The 14810-nt window shown below is 40.2% G+C and overlaps 1 protein-coding gene across 1 annotated transcript; it reads right to left on the minus strand.

Moving 5' to 3' along the window:
• Positions 1 to 1331: 1331 nt before the first annotated feature.
• On the minus strand, positions 1332 to 9388 carry LOC139746602 (small ribosomal subunit protein uS15m-like). Its single transcript, XM_071658010.1, has 5 exons — positions 8954 to 9388; positions 8104 to 8287; positions 5668 to 5801; positions 4141 to 4336; positions 1332 to 2399 (listed from the first exon to the last, which is right to left on the minus strand). The coding sequence occupies exons 1-5, from the start codon at positions 9072 to 9074 to the stop codon at positions 2150 to 2152; spliced, it is 885 nt and encodes a 294-aa protein (XP_071514111.1). The 5' UTR covers positions 9075 to 9388; the 3' UTR covers positions 1332 to 2149.
• Positions 9389 to 14810: the final 5422 nt, after the last annotated feature.

Here is a 14810-nt window from a genome sequence, read left to right on the forward strand (position 1 = left end):
CTGTATGCAGACAGCGATTCCAAGAAGCAAATGACAATTAGAAAAGCTATGAAAGATGGTAAGAGTACTGAGCACGATCGAGTGATGATGGAATGGTTTCGACAGCGTCGGAGTGATGGAATGGACTTGTTAGGTAGCTTGATAATGGACCAGGCTAAGTTGTTCCATGAAGAACTTAGATTACAACAAGAGCGTGACTATAGAAGGATGGATTCAAAGATTCAAGAAGCGTCATGGAATTTCCATTAATAAAGTGTGCGGAGAAAAGCAGTCTGCAAACCACGTAGCTGCCGAGTATGTGGACAAATATGCGAAACTCGTAGCTAATGAGTACCTCAGTCCTGAGCAGGTGTATAATGTAATCCATTTATTTACTTAATTTACATTCAATATTTGTTTAATTTAAATTTCTAGCAGTCCATGGTATACTTTAGATTAGTGGGTTAGAGGTGCGTTGATGAATCATTATTACGTGACCACGATTGGTCCGGCAAACTGGTTAATTCAGCAAGGCTTTGGAACCAAGAATGTCAGAAAATCAGTGGCGTACCTGTAATAACATATTGTACTCAATAAATGATAGCTAGAATGGATGTGTGCAAATGAGGCTGTTCATTTCTTCATGACAATATATCCCTAAGATGGGAAAGGTAATTAGGTATATATAAAAAGATATGTGACCAAACCACATGGTCACATGGAGAGAATGAGTGAGGAAAGATTGACCAAGAGGATATATGTGTCGTATGTGGAGGGAACGAGGAGAAGAGGGAGACCAAATCGGAGGTGGAAAGATGGAGTGAAAAAGATTTTGTGTGATCGGGGCCTGAACATGCAGGAGGGTGAAAGGAGGGCAAAGAATAGAGTGAATTGGAGTGATGTGGTATACTGGGGTTGACATGCTGTCAGTGGATTGAATCAGGGCATGTGTATGGGGGTGGGTTGGGCCATTTCTTTCGTCTGTTTCCTTGCGCTACCTCGCAAACGCGGGAGACAGCGACATAGCAAAAAATAAAAAATAAAAAAAATAAAGATATACTGAAAACTTTGTAATTCAGGGAAGGATTTAAGCAGTGCATGATGAGAAGTGCTATACTACCCATTTAATTTGCTATTCATGTTGTTGTCAGTGAGTGTGTTCAAAGTAACTAAGTCTGGCTTGTTTTCATGTCACTTCTTTAAAGAAACTTTTCTAATGCTTTTCTTCAAGTTATTCATTTTTCTTCTTTCTTCATGTATGTTTGCTATTTCCCATGTAAGGAAGGTAATGTCAAGAGCAGATGACTCTGCCCCTTCCTTTGTTCCTTCTTTTGGAAATAAATAAAAGAGAATTTCCAATTCTTCTGGGACATTCATTAGTTGTTTACTTATTACAAATCAGAAATAAGAACTAAAGATACTTAAAATCAATTCAAACTTCAATATTACCCTACGACTCAAAATCCTAAAATCAAATTTTTCATTTTAGGACATTCTTACAACCAATCAATTATTATGACTGTTACTAAATAGTAGCAAGAAAAGGACTGTCTTTCATATCACTAGATATATTTTCCTTTTTGTTATCACACCAACCAAAATTCTAATCTGTACCTCACTGAAAGGGGGTGGGGGGATGCTATTTCATGTGTGGTGGCAATGGGATGGATGAAGGCAGCAAGTATGAATATGTACATATGTATATATGTCTGTGTATGTATATATATGTATGTATACGTTGAAGTGTATATGTGTGGGAGTGGGCATTTATATGTATATATGTGTATGTGTGTGGGGTGGGCCATTTCTTTCGTATGTTTCCTTGCGCTACCTTGCTAACGCAGGAGACAGCGATAAAGCAAAATAAATAATATACATATATATATACACACAGGGTGTCTCAAAAAATGTGTGTGTGTAAGTGTGTGTGGCCTAATAAGTGTAACTAGAGTCTGTGTAAACAAGGTCATACCACAAGTGAAAAGTCTCCTTTGGCAAGGCTGAATCACTAAGAGTACGGTCTCATCAAAGATCTCACTCAAAAGGAGTCTACATTTCCCTGCTACTTGAAGTTGTGCAGCCTTAGGCTGCAAGAGGCTTCAGAAAGGTTCTGGGTAACAACAGGACTCTTGTCCTATGTAATTATAAATAAACTTAACCTAATATTATACTATTTGGATTCTGCTGCAGGATTTTTTGTTGCAGCAGAGTCCTCTGGAACAGTGACAGTGACATTTACCCCAAGGCTGGTTTCAGTCTCAACAATCCAACGCAAAGTCTCTGCCTTCTCTTTTAGGAAGGGTTCCTTCTGCTGCTCTAAGATTTCACGATATTCTGCAAGACGCTTGGCCCTCAATTCTTTACCATGCAAATATACAAGCCTCTTTATTGATGCTCTTCGTGCTATCCACCGGTAATACCTATAATAAAATATTTTATCAACCAAAACATTCAATAACCAAAATAATACAAAAGATGAATTTGAAACATTAATGAATCTTAAGAGTAGGATCTGCGACCAGAACAGGTGAACAATGTTCAACTTGTCTTCTATGTTAATTTGCCCAAGGTAAAATGAGTTCTGGCTGGGATGCAGGGCACAGGTAGTTGATTTCATACTTGATAACCACAAACTATTTTTTCTTTCATTACCTCCAGCTATCTTGTCATCAAAATGTGATCCAACTTGCCTTTCCATGGACTGGAAAAGGCCAATGACGGAATAAAGGGAGAGACTGCATATATACCCTTAACTACCACATTACCCATATAAGCAGTTAGATTCACCAGCACCAAGATAAGATCCCTTGCATCAAAACTGCCTATGAATTGATTCAGAAATTTCCAAAGGGTATTTCTTATTTCTTCAGTCCTCTCACTACCAGTTGCATGAGCATTTAACAAAGGAAATTAAAAAGTAATATTAGGTAAAGTCACAGGAAAAGTAGGGAAGTGGAGCTGTGACCTTTTAAAAAACAAAATTTGAAGTAAAGGCAAATGGAACTAAGTCTGATGATATACTTTAAGAGTGCCAATGGAATGGTTGTTCAAACACACATAAGGATGTAAGGGACAGCACAGCTAGATATTTTGCAGATAACATGAGAGTAAGTACAAATGACCAGGTGAAAGTACACAAAACTGGATAGTGTCAAAAAATGTACAGAAGAGAATCTAATGTAATTAATGAAGAGAAATTTGAGCAATTAAATCATGGAAAAATCAACAATAACTATCAGTGCACAGATAAGGGCCCTACAAGGAGAGAAATTGTAAAGAAAATGTCAAAGACCTTCAAATTACTATATATAAAAAGCTTGATTTAAAGGAGTATATTAACAAAATAAAAACTTTTACTCAAGTAATGAATGGGATGATTTTTAGACCTTTTGTATGGAGATAAAAAAATGTTTGTTTATAAAAAAGCAAATTAAAATACTGCAGTGCTGCATGAAACAGATAGTTAAAAAAAAGTTGGAAGGATACAGAACACTTTCCCAGCAAAACTAATGTACTAGAGCATATGAATTACACAGAGAGGCAGTAAGAGTTTAAGGCCTACAGTCAAGAGAGGAGGGAGAGGTAAGAGATAATATATGCAGTGCAATAAACAGAGGGCATAAAAATAATGTTTAAAAATGAAAGCATCACAGCAAGAAAGGCAGAGTATTAAAAATTCAGGAGTAATTTCAATGAACATATCAACAAGGCATCATACAAAAATATATGAGAGCCCAGCAAAGAAAATGAAGAGATTATCTAATGCAACACCTGGAGCAATAAGAAACATATACGGCAAGACCACTGAAGCAACTAAAAGATTGGGCTCGTGGTTAAAGTCGATCCCTGATGAAATATAAACAGAAAGCTATTCACAAGGAATCACTGTGGAGAAGAATAGTAAGCAAGGTAAGCAGTAAGCATTGTGCACTAGCCCTGCTATTTTTAGAAAAATCTTGCCAAAGGTACATATCACTTCAGTCCAAAGGAATCCAGCAGTTCCCTGTTTGTGACTGTAGGATAGCCTTAAGCTGCAGGAGCCCTTCAAAAAGGGGTACTGAGGTTACATATATAATACCAATCTACAAATAAAAGGGTGTTCCTTGTCTACGATGCCTCCCTTGATATTATGAAACTGGTATAAAAAACCATAAAACTTACCTTGGGGGTGGTCTATACAAGATGCCTAGTTCTTCAATAAGCCACTCAAAGCGTTTGTAGTCCACTCGCCTGAGATTCTTCAGCAGTTTCTTCCTACGATCAATTATTTTTTCCAGTTGCACCCTCTCCAAAGTCCTTTTCTTGGTAATATAAGTAATTCGTTGCAGATTCCGAATTTTAACTGTAAGCATTGCAACTGTAAAAAAGAAAATTAATCATTAATGCACTCTCCTTTATCACTTACTTACCCTTAACAGCTACTCCAAAATTACTTTATGTTTAATGGTCAATCAACCTGTCAAGAAAATGCTCTTATATCATCTCCCTACAACCCATATATTAGTCATGGATATGACTTACCAGAAAGAATATTCACATAATTGTCACTGTCCCTCAAAGTATTCTTCTGAGGGTTATCTAACTGTGACATTCATAGGGTATCCCTGGGGATAGGGGAGAAAGAATACTTCCCACGTATTCCCTGTGTGTTGTAGAAGGCGACTAAAATGGGAGGGAGCAGGGGGCAGGAAATCCTCTCCTCCCATTTTTAATTTTCCAAAAGAAGGAACAGAGAAGGGGGCCAACTGAGGATATTCCCTCTAAGGCTCAGTCCTCTTCTTAATGCTACCTATCTAATGCAGGAAATGATGAATATGTATGAAAAAATATATATATATTTTTTAATATATATGTTTTTGCTGGTCATATGTACTGATGGTCATAAGTCATAGAGTAAATAAGTAAGGGATCAGGAGTACAAGCAGAATTCATACCCTTTGAAGCACATGTTCCATGTTTCCCTTCACCAATGCTAATGTCATTTTCATATGGGACCCCATGCTAATCTATAACACTTCTACTCTATTTCCCACACTTTCATTCATAACTTCTATCACAGTAAGTTTCCACTTGGATTCAAATCACCTATTATTTTAAATTCTCTCATTCAAGTATCTTCAACTTTCTCTCCTTTATTATTCAGTGTACACACATTACACTTTGATTTCATAAATAATGACCTAGAGCTTACATAGTTCCAAATATCCTGTAAAACCATTTGCCTTTCATCACACTTTCAATGCCTTCCATATGATAGTCATGTAAAAATTCTAATCTCATGTAAAAATTCTAATCTCACAATTCTACCATGTCAAAAAGCCTGATTTCACAATCGTCAATGGCCACGTAGACTTTACGCAAGACTTACTTTAAAGAAATGGGGTCCTTAACCATAATGCCAATGTAATTCCCAAATACAGAATAGCACCTATACGATTAGACAATTTCTTCCATCGAGTGAAGAACGCAATATTTACAGCAAAAAAATATTGACAATTTCTTGTTAAGTCAGTAAAGCACACCATATATCTGAAACTGAGTCATAGTTGCAACAACTCTGAAGAAATAAGTTTCTTTTACTAATGTTACAATCTAACCCTTAATGCAAAAAGCATGATACTCAAATTATTTCTCTTACTTATATAACTGTAACTATGAATGCAACTGAAAATTAAATAACATACTTACTCATCGCTTCTATTGACCCTGTGTCATACTGATGTCGTTGAATTTTTCTTAACGTCTCGTAGCGCTTAATCTTCATGAATTCCCTGTGATTTCCAAATTTCAAAGACAAGAGTTGTCTTGTCACATCATCAACCCTGAAAGAAAATGCTTTTCTCAATCCTCAAAACAGAAGCATGGTATTTAGCAGGAACGGTCAGAGTAAACCTGTTCCTTTCATCTATGATACAAAACAGTGTACTGTGGCTAACATTATGTCCACCTAACTTGGAGTCTCTAGTCATGGTTACTAATCCAAAAAAATATTTACAGCTATAATCATATGCACTTAGAAGGCAGGATGCACAGTGATACCCACTTCCTAATGTAATCTGAGACTGAGGTGAGAAGAATCCACAAGAAACTCATTTGACCTATGTATAGTCCTGCGACAGAAATCTTAATAACTTAGTTCAAAATATTTTTGGCTCCAGAATAAACAAGGAACTGAAATAAAAACCTGTCTAAAGACCTTGTACTACTCCTGATGATAGTCCAATCAGGCTTTGGATGTCTAATAAAGCCAATTTCCAATATATACAATCTGTATAGTGAAAAAAGCAAACCAGACTAACCAAAGGATAATGTGTCAGAAGTGGAAGGAAAAGGGGGAGGGGATGATGGAGAGACCACTAAGGAGAAAAGGGGATGAGGTAACTACCTATGCTTACTATACACAAACGGAGTTTTAAGTTCGTGGGGCATCATCTCTTGAACATTCTCTACTATTATACAGCCTAATAAATCTAATTATGCTGTCTACATTCACATGTCTTCGGTTGTTCCATTCCTATCAACCACAACTTTTACACTGTGAAAGTATTTTTTGCATCATTTTTAACGTTTCTTAACCTAATTTCATGTTCTGTCTTCTGGTTGCTCTATCCCTACATCTCTTGAAGAACTTTTTACTGTTCACATCATTCTGCTTTAAATTGTTAAAAGGTTGTGATCAGGTCACTGCCCATTCTTCTTTCTTCATTCAAGGTGGGTAAATTTACAGACTCTTGCCTTTCCCTGTAACTTAGCTTTCTTAATTCTAAAGCCACCTTTGTTGCCCTCCTCTGGACCTAATCTATCAAACCTTTGAGCTTCTTTAGGTGCAGTGACAAAACCTAAGAAGCATACTCTAGTTTTGCCTTTATGTAAGAATTGAATAACTATTTCCTAACCCATAAACTTGAAGGCTATTCAGGCATTTGCCAGCAAACAATTTGACTCCTTAACTATTTCCTAATACTGAACTCTGGGGACAGGCTAGGGCCAATGTTGACTCCAAGGTCCTTTTCCCCACATCGAATCCTGGAGCTTATTTCAGGACAGATAATATCTTACTGAGGCCATACCCATCCTCATTACTTTCCATTTGCTCTTGTTAAATTTCATCAAACATGTTTTTTACCAACTTGGGCTCTGTTTAGGTCCCATTGTAAGCTAATGCAACCCTCCTCACTTTTCATTTCCCTTTTGACCTCTGCATCACATGCAAACATATTTAGACAGTCCAAACCTTCAGCAAGAAATTTGCACAGATCAAGAAGTGATGGTTCCAGAACCAAACCCTGTGATATTCTGATGGTCATCTTAACCCATTTGGAAAAGGCCCTTCAAATATCCATCCTCTGTTCCCTCCCACTGAAGTAAACTTCTATCCACTGACAGAGTATTTCCCTTATTCCTGATGGGTGATCCAGCTTCTTAATCAGCTTACTCTGAAATATAGTGTCAAATGCTTTCTGGCAGTTCAGATTAACAAACACTCCATCCAGCCTTCCCTTTCATTCAAGAGTGAGCTTACTCTCCCACAGAACTCTAAGAGGTTAGTTACGAACAACCTCCTTTCCTTAAAACCATGCTTTCTCTCACTTTGGTAGTTTCTCCTCCACAGAAAGTTATCCACTTGTTTTCTGTAACTTTTCCTGAACCTTACAATTAAAATGTGCAAGAGAAGTGCACAGGATGGAATGGACTGCATCAATATGATGCTGGGAGTATATGGGTCTTATTGGGCTGAAGTAGAACATGTGAAACAAAGAAAACCAAGGAATGGTCTGTGGCGCATGGCTATGGATATTGGGATCTAGTTTTGTTGCCTTGTACAAGATAGCAAAAAAAAAATGGATGTGCACAAATCAGGTCACTGTTTACCTGTTCCTGATGCTGCCTCACTAAGGCAAGACAATTAATAATGTATAAAAACAAAAATATGCTTCTATCGATATAAAGGAAGCTAGCTCATATAGACCTTAGGATCTTAACATAATTTTTGTAAGTTTTCTGCACCAAGAAACACCTATCACACCCATTCTCCTCATCTTAATTTTGAGCTTAAGTTCACCTTTACCAGACAAATTGTGTTCTCATGCTATCCTAAGTTAGTCAGAAAACAAGAATACTTACTGGTCAAGCATACTCTTGCCAGGAAGTATGCTGAGGACAGGCTTTTTCTCATCTGGGTCCACGTGATGTTCCAAGTCACCAGACTTCTCTGGCTGCCATGATGGCACATGTGTTGGACGACGCCAAATTAAACCATATTCTACTGTCTCCATCCGCATTGCATAATTACGCTTTTGCTCACAACCTAAAAAATGACAAATGCATTGTATAATAATCTTTAGTTACTGCTACTGCAAGCTAAAAGCTGTTTCTTTTGCATTATAAAGTACAAATAGCCAAAATACTTGAAGAAGAAAATGAAACCTTAATAAAAATCAGAAATGTGAATTTTCAATTGCCATGTTTAGAATATGGACGAAAAACTAAGTTTCGAAAACTTAAAAACCCTTCTAAGGCAAAGTCCTGCACACGAGAGATTCTCGTAAAAAATCAGGGTTAGGACCTTGCAATTCTCACTATTCCTTGTGAACTGCTGATCATCATCATCTTTCACAAACAACTCAACCTCAGTAGCAAACCACTTAAATGATATATTTCTAATGTACATTTTGAGCTACTACATGAGGGTTTCATAGGTTTCTAATCTACAAAAAAAGCAACTGCAAGCTTTCATTTGTATAGAATTGTTTAAAAAGTGTATTACCGACTTTTTTTCCTTAACCCAAATTCTCCCTGCCATTAACCCCATTACCATCACCAACACTCAAATAAATTCCCCGAGGCATCCTCTAAACACTGCAGCTGGACCACTGAGCAAAATGACTCAAACATCCAAAGCTTAAAAGCCCTGCGGAGCTGAACTGAACTCATACAAAGCCACTTTACCCGTGACCCTTATGGCTCACGTTACCTGTGTTAGGGGTAGAAGCCGGCGAGGCAGGGTAGAGCCAGGCCTGGGTCCGGGCACCAGCCATGGCCCTCAAGCCACGGCCAGCACCGTTAGCTACACACCGGAGTAACTGTACCGCCATCGTTAGCAGTAATTAGTAGATCATGGACAAGCCTTCAAAATGCATTCCACTTACAAAGATATCAAATTGGCTTTATGGTTGAAGCTTAAAATAAAACTGCCATCGTCACTTCATCGTAGTTCACTTGTACTAATTTTACTAATCACGTTGAATGTCTGAAGCATAAATATTAGCTACATAATGTGCCTAAACGGTGTTCAACACAGTTTCTATGTTTCAACTTTCGGCGTTCGTGTTGTTACTCTACGAATCCGGATATGAATCTGGGATCAAAACCACATGCACAGGTATTACTATTACCTTAGTTACACATTGAAATTTCATAATAAAAACATTTCTAAAATTAACTATCTATGTTTAGGATACATTCAGTTGAGATCATAGTTGTTTCAGAAAAGGATAAACAGGAAAAGTATAAAAAAAGACGGAAAAGTTCAGTAGAACCGATTTTATGTGTGTGTGTGTGTGTGTGTGCGACGGAAAATGCTCAGCCATGATCCAGGGCTTGTGTATACAAAAAAAAAAAAAAAAGGGTTATTGTCCACCGTGGGTTAAGAGCTACAACTCTGTATCTCTCTTAAGTTGTCTTTAAATTGCTTGATTTTATCTCACAAGTTTCTGAGTACTGCCGGACCAGCCAGGCTGACTCAGTAACTTCTGGGTACTAGTTTAGCACATGCCAGACTTGGGTAAGTCAAGACGGCCCCTGAGGACGAGGGGACGACTCCTTGCCACGACAAATGACGGCCTGGCTTGTTTAGGAATATAGCGAGTGACATAACTGGAGAGGTAGGGGCACCCACGATTGTAGAAGTCCCTCCCCGTCCTGTACAAACGGGTCATTATGAAGACCAGCCCATCATTGGCAAAGGTTGTGTATGGCCCTATTCGATGGGTAATAATTTTTTTATTTTTATTTTTGTCGCTGTCTCCCGCGTTTGCGAGGTAGCGCAAGGAAACAGACGAAAGATATATATATATATATATATATATATATATATATATATATATATATATATGTATAATTTCGAAGTGCAAAAGACGATAGCAAACTTCCTGCCTTCCGCTTCGCTCGGCATTATTTATAAGGCGATGTGTCTTTGTCTGCGGGTAAGATGAGGGCGATAAAGTCCCACAGGATGGAGGTAGGTGGAGAGGGAGTGGTAACCTAAGCTGCCTGGTACATACGCTCCGAGACTCAGGTCTCTTCGACTGTCGTATACACCATATGTTTCTCCTTGTGTGTGCTTAGCATTAGGAGTAATTAGTCACACACACACAACAAAAAAAAAAAAAACGCCCTCACTCAAGTGATAATGTGAGCTGTGTCACCATCTAGCGTCAATGATCAGAACAAAGGAGTCCCAACAAAGCCATTACAATGGAGGACTAGAGAATGTCACAGCAGTTTTGGATATGAATAAAAACAGGCCAACTGGCCACACTGGGCTTATGGGATGTGTTGACTGCCGCATATAGTAACGGGTATCTACCAACGCCATCACCACTCTTCCTCTCGTGTTATTCTCATGTTCTGGATCATGTACATAACTGCTTCTTGACCCGTGACGGCTCTTTCAATAAAAGACTTACCCTATACAAGCGCTTCTTACTTGGCATTTTACACATTAAGGTTGATTTTGTCACTTGAAAGCAGCGTCTCTACTTCACACCACCCCCATACCCAATATACTTCCACTGTATGCGATCCGGGATCATTCCTCTGATCTGATTCTCTGAAATGACCTCAGCAACGGTAGATCCTGACGCTCCATAATACGCAATCCAGCCATTCATTTTCTCGACTCATCAGACCTACGTACTGTCGCTGGGCGAACATATCATACAGTCACTGCTTATCCTCTCTCTCTCTCTCTCTCTCTCTGAAACACACACACACACACACACACACACACACACACACACACACCAGCTATTCACTAGTGGTTCTAGTGTACTTCTGCTTCCCTTCCCTGACAACGCCCTACTCTCATCAACTTCAATTCCCATCGAAACCGGAAACTTACTCATATGCATCCTGGTCCTCCACGCGTCATGCTGAGTGTGACCTACCATTCTCATCACGTCCTCCAGTAAGTGTCAGCAAAACACCAAGGATTCATCCGTTACTCATGTTTCAATGTGGTCAAAGTGTACTCAGTACACTCTCCTTACCCTCCTTCCATGTAACCCTGCTGCAACTGGTCTCATACGACATACGACACGACGCAGCGTTGAAGCTCTCCTTACATTAATGATTGACCACACTCCCTGTCAGATCATGAGGTAAACAAATCATACGAAAAAAGAAAATTCCAGCAGATTTTGGAGCTAAACACAGTGGATGAGGATGAGATAAAAACACTTAAAACGACTGGCACAGAAGGTATTCGCCCTACACTATGGTGTCTACCACCCACACTAACTAAAAAACTAACAAAGAGTCCACTAGCACTAACAAACCCAGTCCAACCATGGTGGCTGCCACACTAACTATCTGACGAGGAGTCCACTAGCACTAACAAACCCAGTCCAACCATGAAATAAAAAATGAGCATCGTCTGCGGTAGTATGAAAGCTGTCAAACCAAGAACACCGCACAAGCAATAAGAGGGTAATGTCAGCTAGGACAATGTTATTAAGGTCAACAGGATAGAAAAAAAAGCTCATGCGGGGTCGTACATCAACTCACGCCTATGTTTCGTCACTACACCCTCTTGTGTAGGTGGGCGTGATGGATGTGGGTGATTTTAGGGAATCGGTTCAGCGCACACCCACACGGTAGATGCACAAGACTCAGGGGAGGATGCGACATTTAAGTGTGTCTACAAATGCTCCTATGAGAGACTCATAATGATTCGCCTGAGTCATGAGTCAGCGCATTGGTATCATCAACGGCACGAGAGCAATTTAAAATGTATCCGCCGTGTCCGTCCGTGGTTTCAATCGTTCCTAGAACTGGCTGTGTGCACTCAGTACAATAAGGAAGACGACATTTTGTAAAAAACGAAATCCAGTTGTTAGAGGGAAAATAAGATCAATTAGGTAAAACAATAAGAAAGATGGCAATACAAACTCAAGAAAACGATTAAAGGGGGAAAATATTTTAGCCCAAACTATAAGGAAGTACATTGTTTGTAAACTCAAAAAGCAAACAATCAAACAAAAAAAGCAAGAAAACGAGGCATGAAAAACAAGAATAAAATTAAAGTGAAGCCAGGGAAGTGCCGTTGGAGAACCTGCAACAGCAAGAAGAAACCACAAATATGGACGGGAACTGGTAAGTACAAGTTGAAGTAGTAGTACTTATCTGTATTGGGCTTGGTGTTGAAACCCGCTAATTTTTAAATGTTTTAACGCTACTTTTCCCCAGAAACATCTGGCAACCCTGCTGACAAGTGTTCTTATATGAGGCTCGCTGGCTGGCTGTTGACGAAACAGCACGCTCGTCGGTCGGGTATCATAAGGTTATTTGAAGTCATGTCCCGCCGACCTTCCCAGCGAACGCCAGGCCAGCAGTTCAGCGCCGCGCAGGAGCAGCGCAGGGCGAACAACGCTCGTATGGCAGCAGAAGCCCGACGGAGGGCTAAGGCCTATGAAGAAAGACTTAACCGCGACATCGTCGAGGCCACACGGAAAGTCGAGGAGTTAAGGGCGGAGAAGGTTTATCGTATACAGAGGATCGAGAATCTACAGTCCCAGCTGGCTGAATATGAAGCATCCACTCCATTCACAAGCCTTATGGAGGACAGCTTTGCCGCCTCGCTCGATGCCAGTCCATACGACCAACAACCCGCCACAAATGAACTATTGCAAGTTTCATCTGCAAGCTACGACCCTTCCTCCACCCTGGAAGATTTATCAACGAGTTCCCTGGGAAGCTCCGACGAGCCTGGTATTTGGTTGGATGGAAGCTTACCCTGGGACAGCATGTCGGCGCTAACGACTGACTCGGTTCCAGCCAGTTCCTTCTTAGGATATGCGGATATCCAAGAGGCTTCCCTTGATGCAGGCAACAGCCTCCCGTGGGACCCGCGTCCTGGAACATCGAGCCAAGACCCGGAACCATACACCTCTCAGGTCTTACCGCCCGTGACGTCAATAGACACACACCTAAACTTAGACGCAGCCCACAGCTCCCCTGGCCTAGGGACGCCTACACAGGGGCCTCAGTCCACCGGAGAATGCGACGTCTTAAGGACTAAGGACCCATCCAAAAAGAGGACGTCTCCGGCAAGAAGAAAGAACAAAGATGGTTTTTCGTACTTATGGCCACCGCAGGAGGATCCGAACCTGGAGGCCAGGCGCCAGAGAGCCATTAAGGCTTACGAAAAACGACGGCTCGTGAAATCTCAGCAATCAGAGCTACAGCAGAATATACAGCGGATGCAACAGGAGGTCCAAGGCCTCAAAAATGAGAAGGAAACTATACAGAGAAATCTGGAAAAAATTGAACAACAACTTCAGTGTATAGGACTTGATGAAGCTTGCTCGCCTATTGGTCATGAGACAGATGGGAGCCAGATTCATACCGTCAACAGATAACCTCATGAAAGGACAGTAGACCGTCTGTCCACTGTTTTCCTAATATATGTATCTACATTAGCAATAAAAGACTTCCCTAGTTTCATGTGAATTTCATCTATTTAACATGTCTGTATATGATATATTTTTTCAAGAATCTTCCGAGAGAAAAAATGTATAAGGGAGTTACTCATTCCTGTGGTTTGCCGTGATGTAATGGTTTATCATGGCCTGTGTGTGGGAGGGAGAGCACGTATTCCATAGCTGATTGAGTATACTATAGAGTCGCCTGTAGCTCCTGCCAGAGGTACAGGACTCATGTCATGGGCTGCAGCTCTCGGCTGATCCAGTGACGTTGCCTTATCCATTGTGGCTTTGTCTCTCTCACGCCCAGGTGAGCTAAGCAAGAGAGAGTTCAGGGCAGGTGGCATTAACTGCTACCACACGAGTGCGTTGTACGACAGATCACGGTGATTTACCTGAGTAGTTATGAAGTGAATTACCCAAATTGTGTACCGATAAAAGTGGCTGGTCTGTTGTTAACAGTGATGCTGAGCTGTTCGGCTTATGTGAAGCCCTCAGGATTTATGTTCATGTTATTTGACACGGCCCACGCGCCAGTAACGTGCACGCACCGCCCGTGCCAGTAACGTAAACGCACCATCCACGTGCCAGTGTTGGACACGTGTTTAAAAGACAGAGCCAAGCGAACGGGAGTTAAGTTTACGATGAGCTAAGGATCATATCATCCGTAAATATGTGCTGTGATTGGAGGCGTTAATCGGTTCATACCCTGAGCGTCTCATAATGTACAGTTGAGTTAATGAATATAGAGTACAAATTACTGGTCTGTATCAGAGCTGGTATACGATCAGGTATGGGAGGTGCAATATAGTTTGCTGTCTGAGCAACTATCATGACTAACATTATATCTCCTAGTAAGGTTATAGAAGTTAGAAAGAGGACCATATACATCACTTTCAATGTCCCACTGTAATGTACATCAGTGTGAGAAACTGATGATCCTGTTCTCATATGAACTTTGTGCTTAGTAACGGTTTATGACCTTTTGTTTTAGTACAAAAGGGTGTTCACCAGTGAGAAGCTGAGGTAATTATGACCTTTTGGTTTAGTACAAAAGGGTGTTCACCAGTGAGAAGCTGAGGTAATTCGTGTCTCACCAGCTGGAAACATTGGCATTCCTAAACATTG

Source organism: Panulirus ornatus, chromosome 65 (genome assembly GCF_036320965.1).
Source record: "Panulirus ornatus isolate Po-2019 chromosome 65, ASM3632096v1, whole genome shotgun sequence".
NCBI lineage: Eukaryota > Metazoa > Arthropoda > Malacostraca > Decapoda > Palinuridae > Panulirus > Panulirus ornatus.